Source organism: Xiphophorus maculatus, chromosome 7 (genome assembly GCF_002775205.1).
Source record: "Xiphophorus maculatus strain JP 163 A chromosome 7, X_maculatus-5.0-male, whole genome shotgun sequence".
Lineage (NCBI taxonomy): Eukaryota > Metazoa > Chordata > Actinopteri > Cyprinodontiformes > Poeciliidae > Xiphophorus > Xiphophorus maculatus.
In genome coordinates, this window is record NC_036449.1 from 18,066,879 (window position 1) to 18,090,618 (window position 23,740).

At 40.8% G+C, this 23,740-nt stretch overlaps 1 protein-coding gene across 3 annotated transcripts in view; it reads right to left on the reverse strand.

Moving 5' to 3' along the window:
* Window positions 1-554: 554 nt before the first annotated feature.
* tanc1 (tetratricopeptide repeat, ankyrin repeat and coiled-coil containing 1) overlaps window positions 555-23,740 on the reverse strand; it is a 104,828-nt gene continuing 81,642 nt past the window's right edge. For 2 of the 3 annotated variants that reach the window (XM_023336942.1, XM_023336945.1), the window contains 15 exons: window positions 21,642-22,249; window positions 19,359-19,467; window positions 18,863-18,985; window positions 17,137-17,373; window positions 15,677-15,862; window positions 15,204-15,282; window positions 7,419-7,552; window positions 7,078-7,201; window positions 6,815-6,990; window positions 6,017-6,149; window positions 5,375-5,404; window positions 5,175-5,266; window positions 4,585-4,731; window positions 2,953-3,053; window positions 555-2,872 (listed from right to left, as the gene is read on the reverse strand). In XM_023336942.1, the coding sequence (XP_023192710.1) occupies window positions 1,360-2,872; window positions 2,953-3,053; window positions 4,585-4,731; window positions 5,175-5,266; window positions 5,375-5,404; window positions 6,017-6,149; window positions 6,815-6,990; window positions 7,078-7,201; window positions 7,419-7,552; window positions 15,204-15,282; window positions 15,677-15,862; window positions 17,137-17,373; window positions 18,863-18,985; window positions 19,359-19,467; window positions 21,642-22,249 (3,792 nt within the window). In that variant the 3' untranslated portion in view covers window positions 555-1,359. The remainder of the gene's footprint in view (window positions 2,873-2,952; window positions 3,054-4,584; window positions 4,732-5,174; window positions 5,267-5,374; window positions 5,405-6,016; window positions 6,150-6,814; window positions 6,991-7,077; window positions 7,202-7,418; window positions 7,553-15,203; window positions 15,283-15,676; window positions 15,863-17,136; window positions 17,374-18,862; window positions 18,986-19,358; window positions 19,468-21,641; window positions 22,250-23,740) is intronic. The other variant, XM_023336943.1, reaches the window with a different exon arrangement.

Below are 23,740 nucleotides of genomic sequence, written 5' to 3' on the forward strand. Positions count from 1 at the left end.
AATTACGCTGTACGTTATGAGCTGGTCCTTTCTTCTCCCCTCCGAAACTTGAGTCATGATGGTCAAAGTTCACTGATTACGCATTTACACAAAGCTTGGAGTGACTTTACTTTGCTTTTGAATCATGACCATAATAAAACTACTAGTTTCATTAATTGAGCCCTGCTGATGTGAAAGGTGGAAATCTGTGTTCTGAGATCACCAATGCAACAATCAGCAACATTCCTGCATGAGACATACAGTACAGACCAACAGTTTGGACACACCTTTTAATTCAATGAGTTTCCTTTATTTTCATGACTATTGATATTGTAGATTCACACTGAAGGCATCAAAACTATGAATGACACATGTGGAAATATGCACTAAACAAAAAAGTGTAAAACAACTGAAAATACCCCTTATATTCTAGTTTCTTCAAAGTAGCAACCTTTTGCTGTGATTACTGCTTTGCACAAACTTTGCATTTTCTTGATGAGCTTCAAGAGGTCGTCACCTGAAATGGTTTTCACTTCATAGGTGTGCCCTGTCAGGTTAATAAGTGGGATTTCTTGCCTTATAAATAGTCATGAAAATAAAGAAAACCCATTGAATTAGAAGGTGTGTCCAAACTTTTGGTCTGTACTGTAAATGACATGAAACAGCCCAGTAGACCTCAAATTTGAAGAGAAAATGTTTTCTGTGTTGCATAATCACAAGATTATTATTCCTCCATCCGGATGAGCTGTAATCTACCAAATGTTAATGTCTTCCTTTATTATGACACATTTAAAGTGTTAAAAGCTAGAACCAAATAATACTTAAAGTGAACAAGAAAGACCTGACAGGAAGTCTAGAAATAGTTTTTCTCTTTTTAGTAATGAAATTATTATCTTTTTTTTTTTTAATGTGCAAGTGTGTAAAAAGTGAATAGGTCAGAAACTTTTTGAAACTAGCCCCTCAGCACCATAGATGTGATGAACACATTTTAAGCCTAATTTCTATTCAAAAAGTGTTCAGTAATAACATATCGTAACTGTGTGAGCCGTTGGAGCACTTGCTTGGCCTAAGTGCATGTAACGTGCTCCATGTTGATCAGGATTGTAAGTCATGTCCGCAGACCTTCAGTGCAATGTTTCCAGCTTGGCTGAATGATGCCGGACATGCTGTCATGTAACAGAAGCTGCAGACTAAGAGGAATAAAACTCTAAGCTGCTTGTTTGTATGCACAAGCAGCCAGCAAACTGTACTCCTTAAAATCTCAGAAAACTGGAATCTGGCGCTGGTTTAAAAAAACAAAACAAAAAAAAAATAAATCTGCCCCTCATTTTGGATTTTTGCTTGTGTGCATTGTGGACAGTGTAGAGAGATGAACCATTTCTACACATTCGACTCTATAAAGGATCGCTTTGGTTTCATTGAAGCTACATGAATGGCGGGATTATCTCGGCCCAGGCCAGGCTGCTTGGAGTTACCGTCTATGAAAGTATGCGGCATGGCCAGTGCTGGCTTGGACTCTTTGTAGCAGTTGGCCACTTGGCAGAACTTCTCCAATTCCTTGGCATGCATCCCATTGTGTAAGCCACTCATCACGGCGCCACCCTGCGGCAGCTGCGCTTTGTGCTGCTCCTGGTAAGTGCTCACCGATTTGCTGTAAGACGGCTCACAGTCAACCGGCTGCAGACCCATCGTCGACATGTTGTGGCACATCAAGCCGTCAGAGGAGTGGTTAAACCAGCTGCGACTGACGGACTGAAGGCTAGGATGACACGGCTGCTGTTGTTGCTGAAATCGAGCTGTTTTGTCAGTTATGCCCATGAACGGTCTGGGTTTATACTCCCCTGCAGCGCTGCCCTGCTGACTGTGCTTTTTCTCTGAGATTTTGCTGCGGACGTCGGGTCCCAGTTTGCCGCTGTCCGACAGGCTGCTGCTGGACGCCAGGCTGCTGGTGGAGCTGGACACACGCATGCTGCTGATGCTTCCTCCCTGAGGTCCAGCTGCAGCAGCATCGTGGTTCCCCAAGTGTCCCTGGCCAGAGCAGGCCAAGCCCTCCAGAGAAGAAGCAGAGTGGGCAGACAGCCTCTCCGGGCCCAGAGCTTTGGAGGAGCTGCAGGATACGTATGAAGCCTGGGAAGAAAGCAGGCTGTCGCCATCACAACTCTGACCCATGAAGGAGGAAGCGGCCCCCAGCAACATGCGGTTCTCGTACACTGGCTCATCAGCCGGAGCAGGCAGGGGGCTTATGTCAATACCTGGACCTGGCTTCAGCTTGCTGGACATGTGTCGGCTGGGCAATGGGCTGGAGGGTGCGTACTGAGATTTTCCTCCAGCAGAGCGGCCCCCCACGGCCTGCATGGAAGTCATGTGCTGATTGGTCTTTATTATCTGAGCCTGCTTGGTGGGCTGCAGAACCAGCGCCTGCTGGGCCAGCGCCTCCCGGTGCTCTCGAGGGTATCGGTGTGAGGGGAGTCTGCTGGGGCCCGGAGGGGAGATGGGGGTCGCACAGTTGTTAACAGCTGCGGATTCTCTGTTGAAGGAGAAACTGTTCTGGGACCAGCAGGCTTCACCTGTCCTGTCACGCTTCAAGGCCACTGGATCCTCCTCATCGTCCTCCTCCTCTTCCTCCTCCTCCTCTAGAATGTCTCTTTGGGCCTCCAAGCTCCTCACTGGCCTGTGCTCTGATGGGTCAATCTGGCTCTCATTCTGCTCTGGATCAGATTCATGGCCTCCTGATGCCTGGCTGCAAGCAGCCGTAGCGAAGCTGCCTTTAGTCTGCGCTCTCTGCATCTGTTTGCACTCCTCCTCAACTCGAGCCAGGAGACGACGGATCTCTCGATTATTCGGACACAGTTTGGCTGCTTCGTGCAGGTCGGCCAGGGCTGCAGTGAACTGTCTGTGAACAGAAGAGGCAGTGTTACCGGATACACATCAGGAACAATTAGTTACAGCTGGTTTAGGAGTTGAACAGTTTACCTGCTGCTTCTTTTAGCCCTGGCTCTGGCATAGTAGGCCTCGTAGGATTTGGGTTTCAGCTCCAGCGCTTTTGTTGCAAATTCCTCAGCCATCCCAAAATCCTACAAAAACAAAATAGGGTTTTACAAAAAAAATGTAAAATTATAAACAAGCACACCCAACACTTAATTATTTTTTTCAGGATCCAAAGCTCCGTCTGTTCCTATCAAAGCAGTTTTAAATTATGTGTGTACTTCTAGTGACTGCCAACCACACCCTAAGGAAGCTGTGTGGCTGTTTATTCAGAACTTTATAAGTTGTGACTGCTGATCTAACAACTGAGTTTTCTATAAAAAGATCCAGATGTTGTTTCCCCCCTTCACCATAGCTTTTGCAGCAAATGAGAGATTGCACAGACTGCTGCAGCTCTTACCAATTTAAATTTAACATTTAAATTGGGTGTGCTCACTGTGTTTAGATATTCCCTGAAAGACTCAAGTTTTATGAAGACATGATTATCTTGAAGTTTTGTCAACAAACAAAACTTGAGTTGTTAACTAGCCGGTCAGAAACTCAAAATCATCACTTTTTCTGATCAGTGAATGCACCTTGGAAACGTGCTAAAAGGTTACGCTTACAACACATTCTTCAGTGTGAACGCTGTTGCTGAGTAAAAATTCAAAGATAATTATCTATAGAATCAGTAGGGGCTTTATTAAATAAAATCATTGAGATGTTTAAAAATATGTCGTTACATGACGGACATTTATTTAAGCTTTGAACTGGTGAGCGAAAGCAAGACTTTCAGCAGATAACGAGAAGGCCGAATAAAGTAAAGCAAAGTTGCTTTGTCTTATTCTTTTGAGCTTTTGCTCCATTTACAAGCCAGATTATCAACAATTTCTATAAAAACATAATAAACATGCTAATGTTTGACTAGCATGAAAGCCAAGTGCTTAGCATGAAAGAGTTAATATTGGGGGAGGATTCTGACCACAGGTTCCGCTGCCCTGCTGAGTTAATTATGAGGGATGCAGTCACAATATTGATGTAAAATATGTATTGCCGATAACATGTTGTGTTTTCAAGGTCTTCTGCATATACTTAAGTAGGGAATCCATGCCACATGTCTACATCACAAACACCTGGTAAAGTACAGTAGAAACTCACAGGAGACATGCATCTGAAATGCTTGTCTTAAATCGCCTGCTGCCTCACAGAATGTGATTACATAAGCAGCTGTTGGAAAACAAATGTCTTTCCTATTGGACTATGTCTGTAAAAACAAAGTCATTCTGCAAAAATAATTAGGAGGAATAAAACAATGCAAAGACCATTTAACTTCTCCCCAATGTTTTCTTTTCGGTCATCTAAAAAAAAAAAAGGAAAAGTCTCAATCACTGAAGATTTTATTTCGAGTCTGGCAATTTTAAAGTGTTTCATCAGAAGACTAAGCATTTTAGTCCTCCGTCTCCCCTCCATTCCAATCTGAGTTCATACATCTTTGTAAAATAAGTTTAGGAATTTGTAGACAAACATTATTAATAATTTCATTATACTAACAAAATTCTGGCAAGTGAGATGCCGCTTAGTTTATTGAGGGGTCTTGATAAAACTAACAAATCAGTGATTTGAGGGTAAAGACAGACTTACATTAGTTTTTCTGCGACAGCGGGAGAGATTGAGATACAAAGAAACCCGCAGGTCTTTAAAAGCCTTCAGGTCATCACCAAAGCCTTCCCGAGGAAACTTCCTGAGGGCGTACTGGTACCTCTGGGCCGCCTCTTTCATCTTCCCTTTCTGGAGGACACAACGAGGTCAGACGTGCAAAAACAAGAAAAGAGCACAGGACCAGGAGGAAAAGTGAGAAAATGTGGGAGAGAAGGATACAGTGAGGAATTTAGCAGGTATTCCTTTCAGCATCTGTTTTCTTACTCCTTTTTCTCTAATCTATCACAGGTTTAATACAAAGGCAAGCTCTAACACAACACAAATAAGTTCCATCTGACAAGCAGCTTTTGCTACAAGCCTCACTCTGTTAAATGTCAACCATCGATCATGAGTCTTTCACAACTCACTTTCTATACCACAGAGATCATCATGAATAGATTGAGCTTTGATTCACGTTTCTCTTCAGAGAAACAATCTTGACATTATCAGCTAGCCCCATTAATGAAACATCTCTTTTTCATGAGTAATAAGGAAGAAGTCATTAAAATATCACTCTATACGCAGCCTTTTACCTTGTATAGCAGGTTTCCCTCCTCCATCAGCTTCTGCAGAAGAATGATGAGGATATCAGGCTTTGAAGTAGCCATGGCCCAGGCAGCATTCCCTGTGGAAACGCAAAGCATCCTGTGAAGCTTTTTTTCTTTTGTGGCAAACCAAGCATCAGCGTATTCTCTTGAAATTGGTACAAGTTAGAGTTACCTAAAGATTGTACCTGATCGATCGTAAGGAGACGTTCTGTAGCCTTAGTTTATTGAAGGCAGTTAGGAAAGAATTGGGAGAGGGAGAGGTAAGACAAGCGAGAGTCGTCATTTGCAGCGAGGGGAGAATGTGTTGCTAACTGCAGCGTGACAATATGCAATTATGTGTCACTCAGCCTGAAATGGGTTTTGTGTTTGCAGCTGCAAATGCACGGGGAGCAAATTTAAATGTTCGGCCCATTATCAGTTTTGTTCTGAGACAGCAGAGAGCACCACGGATAAGCGACGTGCTCTAGATAGCTTCATGAAAGTCATTGGGGTGACAAGTCATTCTTAAAGTTAGGGCAGCAGCACACGAGAAAGTAAAGGACCCGACACACACACACACACATGCCAACAGACTGAAGATTTAATGAGACATGCAGCGACAGGAGCAGTTTTTCCCACAACATTCCTCTACATTTGTCTGGGATTATTCTTAGAATCATGAGATACTGAGAGACACAAACAAGCTGGAGACAAGAGGGCTTTTCTGTGTTTACCAAAAGATGTGAAACAACCCAGAAAGCCAAAGAAAACTACATGTACCAAATGTCAAACACTAAATTTCTGTCAACCTCAACATGGGGGTGTGTTTGTTAGAGAGGAGCTCCTACCCAGCTTGGCCCCTTTCTTCAGCAGAGTCACCACCACTGACGTGTTCCTGCACCCGATGGCCCGGTCCAGAGGTCTCATCCCACTGTGGTCCACATGCTCTATCACTGCTCCTCTTTCCACCAAGTACTGGACCTACAGGACCACACACAAACTTATATCACTATCTTCCATAACACAAGGTTTATTCACAATTTTTTATTTATTTATTTTTTCAATGTTTCATGATTTTCCAGACAAATATTTGCAATCAGATTTAGGTCTAGAAAGGGATTAAATGAAGCATTCATTGTAAATTTAGTCGTAGTTAAGCTTTAAATGTGGAACTTACAAAGATGGATAGATGACATAGTATGACGGATGATAAATTGATTGGTGCACAAATGGATACAAAGTTGGTTTTTTTTGTATCTGTTTACTTTGTAAATAAATAAATTATTATCACATTCATTATTTAAACATCAGAGTTTTTAAACAGCATTAAAAAGTAATGAAAGCAAGTTTTACCTAAAATGACAGACAAGACTGTTGTGGAAGATGAAGCAAATGAATTTGATGTAAACAGAGCCATGTGATCCTTTAAAGCAAAATCCACCATAAATGTACACAGACAGAAGCATTCTAGGTTTAAAGATGTAGATATTTGTCATCAGGCTGATGGGAACAAAGTCTGGAAAAATAAATATTCCTACATTCTCTATTTTTTCCACACCTGGAAGAAAATTCAATTTAGTCCTTTTCCAGATTTTCAAACTGTTGGGGCAAATGATAACATCATTAGCCATCATACTTCCACTTACAATCTCAGCATCTCCATAGAAGGCGGCGAGGTCCAGCGGCGTCCGTCCATTTCTGTCCGTGTGGTCGATGACCGCGCCTTTCTCCACCAAAAACTGCACCACATTCTTATGTCCTTTCAAACACGCCCAACTAAGAGGCATCAGTCCCTCTTTGTCCATCGAAGTTAAAGAAGCACCTTTCAGGCAAACATTACCTCATGGGTTATTTTTTAGCACTTTTTAACAGACATTCATCTTAGTGGTGTAGAGTGATTGGTGTTTACCTTTAGACAGCAGAAACTCAACAGTACTCAGGTGACCCTCGCAGGCAGCCACCATGAGCAGCGTTCTACCCTGCTTGTCGCTGATGTTAATGTCAGCACCATGTTGCAGCAGCAGCTCTGCAATCTGAAAAATGACCCAAAAAAAGCAACAAAAAAAAAAAAGCTAGAATTAAAGCAGCTATTACAAATGCTTTAATTTAGCATGGACACTGACTGCATCCAAAATCTATCAGGCTGGAAAGCAACTGCTGTGATGCCTTGATGCAGGAGATTTACTGTGGCAGGTTACTGCGAGTGAAAACAGTTTATCAGGAACAAACAAGCTGCTCAGCACATCTTACCTGCCAGTGTCCCTGTCTGACAGCGCAGAACAGGGGAGACACCCCCCGCCGGTTCACCTGCTGCACCACCGCCCCCTGCTCCAACAGGAAGCTGCACACCTCCATCTTCCCCCGGCCTGCAGCAGCTGTCAGTGCTGAATTACAAAGAGGAAGAAAACATACAGGTTTGTCAGAACTTAGAAATCCACAGGAAGGATACCGAACCCTACAGAAGTATTCACACCGCCTGAGAATTTTCACATTTCTTCATGTTTTATGTTACAACCACAAACTGCAATGTATTTTACTAAACGTTTATGTGACGACTTTCACAAAGCAGAGCATGTAAGGTGGTGTGCTCTATTTAAAACATGAAAATCTAAAAAGTATGCAATTTTATTCAGCCCTCGGCTACTTTGGTGTCCCTAAATAAAACACAGTGAAACCAGTTTTATTTCTGCATTAGTGACTAAAATCTGCCAGTGTCCAAATTAACTATTTTCACCTGTAATCTGAAGAATAAAGGTGAAGTAATCCAAGGCTTCACAGGTCACTGTTCAAGCCATGATTGAAAATGGAGACAGTATGACCAGAGTGTAGACATGCCAAGATATGGTCATGCATCTAAACTGAAAGACTGAACAAGGAAAGCAGCCAAGGGGCCAAATTCATCTCTAGAGATTTTGCTGAGCTTCATTACTCATGTGGCAAGAAACTATTAGTGGTAAATTCCACAAATTTAACCTGTGTGGAAGTGTGACAATAAGAAACTCCTGAACAGTCTCATTTGTAGTTCGGCATCCGCCATATAGGAGAAACAACAACCGTGTGGAAGAATGTACTCTAGTTACATGAGACCAAAGTTTCTGGCCTAAATGTGAAGGATAAATAACCTAGCACATCTTAGGAAAACACCATGGTGGTCACATCAAATCCAAATGAAATACATTGGCATTTGCATTTGTAGTATGACCAATTGTGAAAAAGCACAAAGAGTAAAAATAGTTTTGCAAGTTATACTGCTGAGAACCAATGCCTTCAGTTGCAACACAGGGCATGGAAAAAAGGAAGGTTTGGCTATAAAAAGTAACTCCCATTCTTCACAAACTAAAGACATGCAGCTAATTGAGTTTAAATCAGATAATGTTTGTGCTTATTAAAACTCATTAAATTCTTGCCTCGTATTCCCCAGACCTCATAGACAGAGACGAGGACTCAGTCATTTCATGCACCAGCAGACAAACACAAGCCGACAAAGCCAACCAGCTCTGTTAAACACACATTCCTGTTTGCATTTTAGGTCCTCTTCAAACCACCATTCTGATGAAAAAACAACAGCTCAAGCAGTGAATTACTATAAAGAGGAGACACAGTTATAATGTTGGATGCTTACAGAGAACAGATGGATCGGTCCTAAATGAATGCTGGTTCTCCAAACAGAGCGAGCTCCACCAGAGGAACTGGAGCAGGTCTGTTCTCACATTCACCTCGGAGACGAAAGGTGCCGCAGAGCCTCCATGTCTAACTGACATCATCCATCTGGATGAACAGTCTCCCCAGCCAAAAACAACCCCACCCGCCATCTGTTAAAAACGTGGATATCCTCACACAGTTCACACATGGGAACAATGACTCTAAAACAGCTAAACTTAGCCTGGGCTCCAGGGAGCAACGTTAGCAGCACTCTGGAAGGTGCACGCTAGTTTACAAAGAGCAGACACGAGAGCAGCTGTTGACTGATGGCTGTTTATGCACATCTCATTCAGCTATTTTCAAATATTCAGGCCAAAAATGCTAATATTTATGTAAGTAGTAAGAGTAATCTCAACAGCACTTCCATTGCGCAGTACCTGAACTTTTTAAAATTCTTAATCCACAGAGAGGGAGCTCATTTCCATGAGTTGGTCTCTGAATGTTCATGATTTGACATTCTAGCAGTGTTGACAAAATGTTGGTGATCTTGATGAATAATAAAATGAAAAAGTAGAACTTTTTCACTAACTCTAAAAAAAACTGTCAATTGAAAAAGTAGTTGTTGCTTTTTATAATTGAATATTTTTGAAAATGACAACCAGACAAGGCTCAAGGACCATCACAAACATTTATGTATACTAAATGAAAGAACGCTCTGTCTGAAAAAGTAGCAGATGATAAAAAGCAGAAAACAAAATACCATGCTACACATACTGTACTTATTTAGCAGCACACTCATCTAAAAGTTGAGAATTTAAGTTATAACTGTGGAAAGTGTTTCTGAGCCCAGTAACACTTTCCGCATCTCCACTGAGTGACAGTCTGCAGCTGTAGGTCACCACTGAGTCGTATTTCTTCATCTAAACACAAGAGTTCATGGCCGTGTTTTCACCTATAAACAAAGAAGCAGGAAATGGCTTCCTGTACAGAGCATCCGAAAAGAACTCACAGCTCTTCAGTTTTTCCACCGTTTGTTTTGTTGCAGGCTTTTTCCAAATTTAATTTAAATAAACTTTGTCCAAAATTTTACACACAAATACCCTATTATTACAATGTGGGAAAATGTTTGTGGCTAAACAATCAAGGTAGTCATGGCAAACATATATATAGCTGACTGGATAGCTCAATAGATAAGGCATCAGTATATCACCCGAGAGGCAAGACCCTTCAAGCTACTGCCTACCTCATACTATGAGAGATACTAAAATGCATAACATGCCGGCTCAGACGTCGCCCAGCCAAACAAGGTCTGCGTCAGGTGTTGGGGAACCAGTTGTTGGGGAAATGGGCTACTGGAACAAGACGGAAATGGGCGAGAGATGCTACTACTCAAGTAACCCTAATCAGAGAGGTTACATGCAAAGACTGGTGAAGGAATGGTTACTTCGACATCCCCAGTCAACACTAAGCACTAAACAACTAGTAGCTCAGTGTTCCAACATCACAACTTGAGATTGACGAGATACAACACAAATGCTACGGCAAAAAGGAGGACCCACCCAGTCAGGGGATACATGGCCCCATTGAGCGAATCAGAGCTGAATCACCCGAATGTCAACCAGACCTCCTTGGCGCCAATTACAACGGCTGAGTGAAAACCATCACCATCATTGAGAATGTGAATGCAGCATTGAGAACGATCCCTACCAACACCATAACAGAAACCAATGAGCTAATCTACAACTCAGCATTAGCTTAGCTTAGAGATGTATAACATCAACTCTGTCATTGCAAACTTGATGAGGCCAACTGCAAACCACTTGCACAAGTGTCCATCAAATGTGGCATATACCAAGGAGATGCTCTGTCCCCGCTACTGTTCTGCATAGGCCTGAACCCCCTCAGCCAAATTATCAACAAGACTGGCTACGGATACCGACTCATGCCATCCTTCTCTACATGGATGACATCAAGCTGTATGCCAAGAGTGAGCGAGACATCGACTCACTGATCCACACCACCAGGATCTACAGCACGGACATTGGGATGTCATTCAGACTAGAGAAGTGTGGTCGGCTGATCACAAAGAGGCAAGTCCTGAGAAGCCAGATCAATGGCAAGAACAAAATCCATGTGATAAACAGCTATGCCCTGCCAGTAATCAGATACCCTGCTGGAATAATTAGCTGGCCAAAGGAGGAGATAAAAGCCACAGATATTAAGACTAGAAAACTACTAACAATGCATGGAGGGTTCCATCCCAAATCCAGCACCCTGAGACTGTACACGAGCCGCAAGGAAGGAGGCAGAGGACTAGTGAGTGTGAGAACCACAGTCCAGGACGAAACAACTAAGATCCATAAATACATCAGGGACAAAGCCTCAACAGACAATGTGCTCAGTGAATATCTCAGACAACAGAAAACGGAGGTTGAGGTGCCAGAGATACCATCATGGGAGGACAAGCCCCTACATGGGATGTACCACCAGCAAATAACCCAAGTGGCTGATATCAGTAAATCCTACCAATGGCTGGAAAAAGCTGGACTCAAGGACAGCACAGAGGCCCTCATCCTGGCCGCCCAGGAACAGGCCCTAAACACCTGAGCAATAGAGGCCCAGATATACCACAACAGACAAGACCCAAGGTGTAGGTTGTGCAAGGAGGCCCCTGAGACAGTCCAGCACATAACAGCAGGGTGCAAGATACTGGCAGGGAAAGCGTACATGGAACGACATAGCCAAGTTGCAAGTCCCAAAGGTGGCGGAGAACGCCAGAGCTAAGATCCTGTGGGACTTCCAGATCCAGACAGACAAAATGGTAATGGCGAACCAACCAGACATTGTCGTAGTGGATAAACAACAGAGGAAAGCCGTTGTGGTAGATGTAGCAATACCAAGCGACTGCAACATCAGGAAAAAGGAGCACGAGAAACTAGAGAAATACCAGGGCCTCAGGAACTGGAGAGGGCCTGGAAGGTGAAGACCACAGTGGTGCCTGTGGTCATCGGGGCCCTCGGGGCAGTCACCCCCAAACTGGACCAATGGCTACAACAGATCCCAGGAACAACATCAGACATCTCAGTCCAAAAATGTGCAGAACCCTCAAGCTCCCAGGCCTCTGGTAGAGGACCCGAGCTCAGAGGATAAGAACCACCTGCGGTGGGTGAGAAGGGAATTTTTAATATATATATATATATATATATATATATATATATATATATATATATTCTAAATTTGTTGTACATCGTTAACAACATCTTTCTCTTTTCCTTCCAACAAACCAGCTTGTTGGTCTTTGCTTTAAACCCGGTTGTTGAAACAAGAATGATCGTCTGCATTTAAATCACCTCTTCTTTGCATAAGGAGGAACCGCACTGCATCCTAAAAGAGGGATTTTTAAAAGACGGCGCTTGAACTGAGGAACAATCTGATCTACCTCTATTTAAACATAGTGGGATCATTTGCATAAGTATGCAATATACCACCGAAGTAAGTGTGACAGGAGGTCTCACGGGTTATCAGGGAATGTTTTCAGAGACAAAATGAATGAATGATTTTGATCAAGATATTTGAGAAACTACACCTGCTTTTGAGATTTCAAACATCAGAGCAGGATTGGATTAACAAACCTGCAGCTGAGAGGCAGAATAAAGACAAGAGGTTAAACTGAAATTTAACCTGTTGACAAGTGCTAAAAATGTGGGTGTTCAAAACACATCACCAGATCCATCCAGCCTATCTTCATCCAATTTGTTTTCACTGATTAAGTAATTCTGAATGCAGATGAGCTGAGATGTCTGACAGGTAAATGCAAACATACAAGTACATGCTCAAGCTACATAGTAATAGCTTTAAATAGTAAAATAATTACATTATTTTAGGAGGAACAACCAGATGGATCACTTTGAAAGCTGAGTAATAACTTCTGCATTTCTGTCTGCACAGTAGATGAACGAAAAATAGACAGCATGATCACTATTTCAAGTAAAGGTTTGTGCAGCACCAGAGTTAGAAAGTATGGAGAACTCTGGCAAAATAAATTCACAGTTATTAAATCAGTTTCAATACGAGACCTAAATGATGTAACGTTCATCATCTGGGAATGCAAAAAACTATGTGGCCAGCCGGAGCTACTCTGTTTCTAGTCAGTTGGATTCTGCTCAAATTAGATCATGTTTCAAGTTAATGTTACTGCAGTACAAAGAAACTGATATGTTAATGTTTCTGGAGTGGACTTGTAAAATATAAGCTTCAAACTATACTAAGGGTTGCAGGTGGCTGTTTTTGTAAATGCTGGTGTCATGTTACTGAATCTCATGTCCTGTTAAGGTTTCTGACAGATTCATGGAGAGGAGCTATTGCATCATAAAAATATTCCAAGAGAGATTATGTTTCAAAGAAAGCAAACATCTATAAAGTGGTTAAGGGGTTAAAAAAGATTTATTTCCCAGAAAGTATCTTTACAATCAGTTATTGTAGTCATTTCCTCAAAAACCTTTTCTCAAGCTGAAAGCCAGGACTAAATGTAGCGTCTGGCACTTTGTAAGCCTCCTCCTTTTCCTTTAATCGAAGCTGACAGCTTATCAGGTCTACTTTGATAAGTTAACTTCATTTAACTACAATCAAACATATTTTTGGTTCAAGATCATACAGCACACATAATGGTCTTACACAAAGTCAAACAAACATTTGCTCTTAAATGGGAGCCAGCTATACCATCAATCACTGGAGTAAAGATGCAAAATAAAGACGACCATTTAACTAAACAGATTTGAAACCGTTTTTGAATTGAGAGCAAATATATTTTATGGTTGCATTTAAAAAACATACGTCAATATTTATATCAATCCTACTTACAGGGTCTCAAAAACAAGAGGGGAAAGCCCTCTGTAAAAACATCAACAAAACTGTTTATGGTCCAGCTAGAAATTACTGGATAAAACACAAGATCTGGAAATATGAAAAAATAAATTCAAGAAGACACTTAAGTGGTATATAGTTAGAGTGTATGATTCAGAAACTGCTTTTTGTTGCCTGCCCTAAATAACCTGCGCACAAAGCAGTGGCAGCTAAATCCTGATAGCTTAGAACCAAATAAGACACAAAGAAACTATTATTATCGTTCTCTCTTTTCAGGCTCAACTTTTTTATGATCGCCCATAAATAACTTCAAATACTGGTTTCAAAAGTACGAAATAGCTGTTGAACATTTTTCACCTCAGAATGCAGACGTTCAGAAAAAAAAGGAAGGCAGTGTTTTCAAACATCACAGTGGCTGTCACTGTTCACTGATTATTTAGATTTATTTCAAGCTCCTAAACTGTTCACTTGAAAACAAAACTGATGTTCTGCTGTTGGTGCTTCTCATTTCAAATATCAGAACCGTGTGAACATGTAGTTTTGAGACAATAGAGTGATGCTTCATTTATCAGCAGAGGTTGATCAACTTGCGCTAAGAGAAATCTTTTGCTGAAATGTAGCAGCTTGCAGAAATGTAAAAGTCATTGAAAATGCTACACACTTGAAATTTGAGGCATGTATGAAAGTGTAAACACAAAGCTGCCCCTAAAGGTCTTCTAGGTTTGCCAGCAATATTCAGAATTCTTAAGATGTTTTTAATATTACAAATTACATAAAAAATACTAAATGATTCAATAATCTAATACAATGAATGAAGCCTACTTTTAATGAGACCTGCCATCTCAAAATTATTCAACCACTTGAACAAAATTCTTCACACGTTTGGAAATCAGACATGATCTCTGGCACACATGATGTAACTAGAAAAAAGCTTCCTTAGTTTCTTACATGTGCCTAAGATTAAAAAAAAAGGGCCTCATTGCAAAGTCAAAGGAACATTTAAAAAGTGCAGAGAAGAGATCATAATCTATCACAAACAAGGTAAATGATACAAAAAGAAAACAAAAGTCTCAGAATAACCCTAGAGATACAGCTGGAAAAATAGTTTGCCATTTTAAAATACAGTAGAAAAGCCACCTGGTGGCAGGAAGAGGAAGTTATCAGTGGCCGCCACCAGATTCCTGAGTGGACAGGTGATCCAAGACTCCAAGATTGACTATAATGGACCCACAGCAAGATTTTGTGGGCTACATTTTTACAGTGAAGCTCATATGAAACGGTTAGTGCCTAACCTACCATTTTAAAAAAACATAAACCACTGCTAGTTCATACATTTTGCCAGTAAACCTAACTTGCGACGAGAATAAAGTCTAACTGTATAGGCATCTATCTGAAATGACCTCTGTGAAAAGAAAAACCGCAAACTCTTTTGTTGTAGCTTTCCATTACAGTAGCCAGGTTGGTAATGGTAAAACAGCAGGTCATCATACAAACGAGCCACATAATGCAAAAAGATTGATGAGGACATACCTGTCTCGCCCCACAGAGTGTCATGACTATCAATTTGCACAGCATGCTCATTTTTCAGCGCCAGCAGGGCTCTCACAACCTGCCAAAAAAGAAACATAGATTAATGGTGTACCACTGCAATATAAAATATCAAATAAACCGTCTATATGATGCAGCATGCAAAACTTTGAAGCAGAAAAAAAAAAAATCAGCAAATTATTATAAATGGATCAAAGCAGAACTGAGGAGTTTAGGTCCTCAAATAACCAAATAAAGGGAGTTTTAGCTCTGTTTACTTTAAGCTGAGCATTTCAGCTGATGAGAAATGCAAAACAAACCTAAAGCCTAAAAGCAGCCCAGTCTGCTGGCTACCTGTTGTGTCAAATAATTAATTCATCACCACTGAGAAAACTTGGCCCAACTTCCTCCATCTTCAAATTCATGAGAGCGTGCAGTTGGTTTGCTAAATTAATATGCATGCATGTTGGTCAGACCTGTGTGTGTCCCATGCTCGAGGCTGCGATCAAAGCCTGCTGCAGAGCTTTGTTCTTCAGAGAAGAGTCCTGCTGCTGCCCCTCACCGCTCCATTCAAGCTCCAGCAGGTACTGAATGATCTCGGTGTGTCCACGTAATGCGGCGTGGACCAGAGCACACTGGCCGCTCTTATCTACGTGATCCACCTGGCATAAATGCAAAATTCTTGGATTTATTGCTGAGAAACAGAAAATATGCTTTACATGTGAGGTCAATTTGGTGCAGCAGCCATAACCACCTGCACTAAAGCAGATTGAAGTTCTGTAAAATACAAGGATTGATGCCTGAGAATTTTTATTCATTTATTTTTTTTTTTTTTAGATTTTGTCTTGGTGTAACCACAGATTTTTATATAAATTTTGAGGATTTTACATGATAGACAAACACAAAGTAGCACTGTGAATTCGGAAGAAATTATACTTGTGTTTTTTCTCAAGCGAGTTTTTGTTGCCATATCAGCACAATGCATTTTCTGGTATGTGTTTGGCCATTCCTTTTTTGAAAAGGAGCTCAAGTTAAGTCAGACTGAGTAGTGACCACATGAACAGCAATGTTCAAGTTTGACCACAGATTCTCAATCAGATATTTGAACTGGACTTTAACTGGACCACACTGTAAACGCACATCCTGGTCAAGAATTATGACACTATTACCACTAAATTACTGGTCCAGTCACAATAACAAATTTTGCTGGACGATAAATTGTCCCAGACGTTATCACGATAAACCACAGTATCAGTGTCTTGAGACCAATTTTAAGTGATATAATGGTAATAGACCAGTAACGCAAGAGCACATTCTGAAACATCAATGTGCTTTAATTTATAATTAACATTTAACGCTGAAATTGGGAGACATTTTAAATAAAATAAACAAAAACAACAAATAAAATGAAGTATGAAGTTTCTGTCAACAGAATTATTCTTTAAAAAAGGGCTAGTTGAGTCCAATAAACTAGGCTTTTGACATCTAATTTTTAGTAGAAAGAGAGAGAGAAAAGAGAAAAACGACAAATCATGCAAATGGAATTTCTTGAGCTTTATAATGCAATTAATTGATTCATTGTTGATTGTGACAGGCAACATGAATCTCACTGTGAAACAACTAACCACTCAGTCATCCTCTAGTTTTACAGCTTGGTGCATAATATGAAACTTATGGATGGATTTCTATTTCTATTCTATTCTATTTTTGTTAATATTGACTTTACAATAACGTGTTACTTTGTATGAGTCTATAACACAGAATCTCAATAAAAAACAAAACAGTGAATCAACTTTGCAACTGTATTTTGACAAAATGTGTAGATACTCATGATCTGAATACATTATGTATCAGAGAAGGTAGCCATGGCTGCAGGTTTAAGACATTTTGTCTTCATTTTAAGAACATTTTCATGCAAAAAATATGGAGTCTTTACCTTGGCCCCCCGCTTACAGAGCAGCATGACTAAACCCAGGTGTCCTCCAGTGGCTGAGAAGCTCAATGGGCTCATCCCATTTTCAGACACAACATCAACGCTGGCGCCAAACTCCAACAGAAGTGAGGCGATCTCATGGTGACCGAGGTGACACTGAACACAAAGCACTGGGGCATTGTTCAGGACTTCTGTTCGGTAGTTCACGTTTGCCCCTCCCAGCATCAGGAGACGGCTCACCTGACCACAAAGATGGAAAATGTGAAGAAAAGTCAAAGAGGATGGTGAGAGCCCACGTTACCCAGTCCTCGTCTTTCATACCTCAAATCAGAACCTTTTCCTATTACGAACTAGATTTCAATTCATCATTATCATAATTGTTTTGCCCCAGACTCTTATTTTAATATTTTACGGCATAACAAATTTTGATGCCTATATCAAAAGATATCAATGTTTTTTGTTGTTGTTATATCAGTGTTCCTAGTTTAAAATTAATTAAAAATTTTAAAACAACAAAAGAAGAGGAATATGCAGATAGCTGCAGCTGGAACATTATTCAAAACTCATGTCCATCTTTGTGCTACTTTAAAAATCTAATTTTCATGACAATTTATATTTAATTGAATCAGAAAAAAATTATTAAATGAAAGTCTGAGGGCATAATCAAATTTCAAGAAAAACATTTCAACAATGTGAGCCACTGTGTTCCGAGAAGTGACTCAATGATTTATTGATATTATTGAAAAACTGATGAAAATCTCAAAATAAAGGTCAGAAACCAATTAAAGTAGCTGAATTCAATTATAAGTGTTTGTTATTCTCTTCCCTAAGGAGTAAATCAATAAAATCATCTTGTCAAACAAGTTTGCACCAATAAGGATTCTGCAACCTGAGAGAAAATTGTGTTTGAATCCTCGGCTGAATCAATTAACAGACTATTTTTCCCAAAGGACAAACCAAGGTCATTCTGCAATTGTCTCACAAGTACTGACTCACAGCAGACAAGTAATAAAGCCCCACTGACAGCAGCTTAGAGGCAAAGAAAAAATAAATAATTCTGTGGTATGGTAGAAAACATAATGATATGCATGTAATAGCCTTTCCAGTGATGGCCAATGATTATTTCTCCAGAAAACAACTCATGTAGAGGGTAACACACAGATAGTTGTCACACTATCAGTTTAATGAGCCCTTCTACCAACATTAGTCTAATTAAGGAGGGGAAACAATGATTATGTTCTGCACCGGTTGCCACATTATTAACAGTTGTGAAGTAAGGGAGAAAATCTATATACATAATACAGACTTCTAACTGAGTGAAAACATTTACCTTTTCATAACTCTCCAGTCTATATTCTTTTGTTCCCTGCATTTCTTATTTGTCCTACCCAGGAACATATTTCCTCAGTTTCAACCTTCCAGTGCTTTTAATTTTCAATGGATTTTTTTGTTGTTTTTTTTGTGTGTGTGTGTGAAACTGGGAATTGCTGGTCGATTTTAGGACTATAATTGAAATATCACTGTGTGCCGGGAATGTGACTGGTAGGACTCAGTCACTTGATGTGATATCATGCACAAGAACCAACCAGTGAAATGAATATGGAATTTGCTTGTTTTGCCAGAGAAAATCATTCACAAACAACTCACATCACAGGGGCATAAACAGAGAGCATGTCTGGCTCTAGAAGGTCTAGCTCACACACAGAGAGGAGATAAAGAGCCTCCTTACCTTGACATTTGGTGTGTAGAGGTTCCTCAGGGAAGCCAAGGCTGCAGAAAGACCATCAGCACTGCAGCTGATCCATAAAGCTTGAAGCACACTAGATGGAACGCCTGTTTTCTTACTCAGACCCTGCAGACAAGTCAATACATCATACAAACAAACACAAGTAGGGAGAATTGTAAATGGCTCTATACTCCTTTTCATATTAAAACCATAAACTTTACCACATTTTATTGGGATTTTTTATTGAGATTTTCAACATACAGCCAGAGTTGCAATACAGTGGTTGGGATCTAAGCATATTTATGCGCAAAACATCCCAGTCAAAGTATAAATAAAGAAATTGACAATAAAACCATTGCAATTTGTGGTTGTAACTTGAATAAATGTGAAAAATCTGAAGGGGTATGAACACAATTTCACTGCACAAAACCAGCTTGAATATAAATATTTTCTGCAGAAAATGGATTTCAAATGTCCAAAGATGACTCCGTGGTTTTACCTTAAAGATGTGCGCCTTCAGGATGTGGTGTCCCAGCTCCATTGTCTGCTGACGGTTCAATTTCCCCTCTTGGCGTGACAGCATAAATGCCATTAGAGCATGGCCAGTCCTGAGTTACATATCAACAGAAAGATTACTCTGCTGTCCAAATGAGGGAAGCCTGCTCATCTGAACCGTAAACATAAAAGCACTTATTGTTTTATAACGATGAGTAACTTGGCATCTACACAGAAACCTCTCCTATTCAGGGTTGGTGTGAATTTGATGCAAAAGCTGGTCAGGGACCCACACAGGGCTGGAGTAAAATAAAAAAAAAAAGAAATAAAACAAGTTTGCTGGATCTTTTTTTTTTTTCCTTTTCCCCACACAGGCACTCTGGCACCAATTAATGCAGAAAGTCATTAAACGGACATGCATGATTGCGGATCACTTTGATCTGGTTACAATTCCCTCTATTTGAACACAGACACTGAAAAGTACTGTGCAGCAAGCTTTTGTCTGCCCATGCCAGACTATAACCGTTTGTTTTTTTAATGGAACTGGAAGGCTGTGAATGACCAGAATGTGAAGTTCAGATCTGGTCCACTTCAGAGTCATCAGTATGTGAGTAGAGGTGCACGACAGGGGAGGGCCAGACCGATATCTTTCAGCTTATTAGGCGTGCATGGCTGATCCAAAGAATTTCAAATTAGGCAACTGTATCATATCTGTCAGGTAGAGCAAAAAGAGCCCAGCAGAACGCACAGATAGGTGGAATATCTGCTATATACCGGGCAGCATGGGATTTGTAAAACATGTAAACACTTAGGAGCACATAAACATTCAAGCATTGATTATCCATGTTTTGTGTCTTTATTTCTATTATCTACATCCTCTATCTTATCCATTTTATACAGTGTATGTGTATTTAACAAACTGGTAAAAATGTGATTTCTCAACTATTAAAATCATCCATAGCAGAGTCTTGACTGGCTTATTAAGACTCTAAAGCTGCAGCACAGCACATATCTAAATGCCAATTACCAGCATCCACATTTACTGAGGTTTCAAAAAGTTTCTTTCATAAACATTTCATATTGGTTTTATGGTTTGAAGTTCTTTTAATGAGTTGTCTGGGAAAGTGCCTCAATGGCTGCAGTTTTCTCCAGCTGTTTGAAGCATAGAGTAAGCGCAGCCTCTTCCTCACCCTCACCTGTTGCTGTGCACTGCTGGTCAGCTGGAGCACCAACAGTCTTTCAAGTGAAACTGCTAATTATTTCCTGTCTTGAAAAACCTGGATTCTGATTCTCACTCATCACTTAAAATGGCAACACTGTTAGAAGACCAGAGTTGGAAAACTACAAGCTGCAGCAGACTGCCTAAGGAGAAATTCGACCAACTGGGGGAACAAAAGGATACGTTTCAAAAACATAGTTGAGACATCTGTGCTTGACAGTTAACCTGTAGCATCTCAGGAAAGGGGCTGAGATGCTGAGCCCAAAAACAAAGCACAAAATATTTTAAGCAGAAATCCAGCCTTACACACCTCAACTCCTCTTTCAGCAAGTGAAAGCATGATAGTACGTCCAATCAATGTAGCCCAGTTTACTTGTAGATAAATGGAGTTATAATTTAATAGGTGTGTGTTTGTATCAAACCTCCACAGTGTTTATGAGTAAAGACTAGCTTAAAAACACAATAAAATATCAGCTTTGATTCAGTACATGATAATTTAAGCTTCTGTAAGCAAAAGTATTGAGTCTACTTTAAGTGGAGCTATAAACAGTTTTTTTTACTTGATACAAACTAGAAAGTTGTAAAGATAATCAGAGTACCTGAAGCATTTCATACCCAATTACTTTGCTGAGTCAGACATGAGTCGTGCTGTGTGTATTGATTAAAGCATTTTGCTTCCTTTTCACACTCCATTCCTCTCCGCATACTAAATAACCAACAAAGATTCATGGACGCCTCGAACAATTAAATGGGAATCATACTGTGAAATAAAAGTTTGCAAAGAAAGAAGTGTGTGCCGTCGTAGAAATGCAGTTTTCAAAGAAAGACTTACAAATACAGAACGTTTTGTTTAAAGGAAACCTCTTTCTTTCCTGATACTTCTTTTATTGCCTTCATGTTATCAGTGAGCGTTAGTCGGACTCTGTTGCGGACTGTTTGAAGTCTGTAATCCACAGAAAGAGGACTGCCTAAATGCTTTACAAGCTTATCATGCATATAACAGAGGCCCGCATTCCTAAGGAAGAGCTGCTGAGAGCAAAACATTTGCTTACGGAACAGAGGACTGACCTGGGGTCACAGAGGAAATCTGTGCTCTCTCCATCAGCTCTCCACACCAGCCACTCTCTGAAGGAAGGGTGGCAAAACATGCGCGTTTTATCTCGCCGTTTGATGAGAAAGCACGAGAGCAGCTCCATGCGCTGCTGGAAGTCCTCCCACTGCAGCTCCCCTCGGACGTGGCCGGCATTGATGGCCTGAAACAGCTGATCGTCCGTCATTGGGTGCAGCGACGCCAGAGCCACGTTGAGGATAGGCAGGGACCGCTCAAAGGCCGAGTTGGTCATGAACTTCATGTTGCACTGGAGCTGGTACAGTTCAACTAGCGAAACAGGCACTACTTTGTAGCTGGCACTTTTGATCACCAGGTGGCCTCTCTCAAAGAGATCCAACGTGAGCTTCAGATACAGGTAGGAGCCCTGGCTGCGAGAGGTCAGGTGGCTGCTGAGCTTGGTCACAGTGCCAGGATCGGCCTTGCCATTCAGGCTGATGTTGTTCATAATGTCCTTGCTGCTGTTGATCCGGTACTGGATATAGGAATTGAGGTCATTAGTGATCTCTTTGTTGTCCGTAAAATCATCCAGGGAGATTTTCGAGAATGAGAGAAGGCTGGTGATCTCCTGCAACAGACAAGATAAAGTTGGTAAAGATGCAGGGAAGAAGATTCGTGCAATATTGCTGCCTGGATTTTGCCTCAATTTGTTATCGATTCTATCCATCCATCCATTCATTTTCTTACACCCTTGTCCCTAGTGAGGTTGGGAGGGGTGCTAATCCCTATCTCCACCGAGACATTTCGGGCGAGAGACAGGGTACACCCTGGACAGGTCGCCAGTCCATCGCAGGGCATTATTGATACTAATATAATCTAATTTTATTCACAGCTATATCTGACCAAAGCATCCGGTGAAACTTGTGTTGGCAGCAAGGGCGTAGGTTTGGTCTAAGTTTTGGTGGGACCTTACAACTTACTGACCAACACCGTTCCGCGTGTGGCCAGCTGGCCGCCGCCTTTTGCAGCTAATCAAAGAACGTAGATCCAAGTTCTGTGAGCCAATAGCGACATGGGTCGTCATAGTTCAGAACAGCGAATTTTAAAATGAATGCTACCACTGCGTAGTATATTGAAATATTAAACTAATCAATGTAGATTTTCGTTTATTTATTTTGTTTTTGTTAAAAAATACATATGTTTTTTTTTAATTAATATGGCAAAAATTGGTCGGGACTATTTTATATCCCTTGAATATTGGTCGTGACATGTCACGACCGTCCATACCCAAACCTACGCCCATGGTCGGCAGCATCATGCTAGGGTGATGGATTGTTTTTCAGCAGGAACAGGGAAGCTGGTTAAAGCTAAGTACCGAACACTCCCAGACAAAACCTACTATAAGGTGAAAAAACCCCAAACTGCAGACTGAGGTAAAAGATACACCAAACAAACAGGGCTAAAAATACAGGCCAAACTACAGTGTAATGGTTTAGATCACAGAGTATTAATGTGTTGGAACGGACCAGTCAGAGTCACACCAAAATCTTTGTCAAGAATTAAAATATTATGTTCACAGAAGCTCTTGATCTCATGTGATTAAATTGAATTCTGGCAGAAAACTATTTTGTAGAAAGTTTGATACAAAACCTTCCAGATATGATTTAGTAAAAAAGACTATACCTGTTCACTTACCACATGAAATTCCAATAAAACACAGTGTTTTTTTTTCTGTTTCAGTATTAACATGATGAAGTGTAAAAAGTTTCCAAAGGTTAGCCTTCAAAGGTTATGAATACCTTTGAAGGCACTATTATATGAAAAGAGGCTTTTCGAACAGCAGGGAAGTACGCTCAGTAAGCTATCAGGCCAAAGCACAGACACCTGCTACTATTGGAAATGGATGACAGGAGCAGGTGAAGTGAGTATTAAGAGGCAGGGGATGGATGGGATGGTGGCTACTAGTAAGTAAGCACAAGTCTTAGCCAGAGCTCACATTTCAATTCATATCCCGGAGGGTCAATGCGTCTTAATCCTCCAATCCTTTGCCTGTCTGAGGCCTGAGAAACATTGCCTGAGTGAGATAACGCTTATTTCTTCCTCATCATAACAACACAAC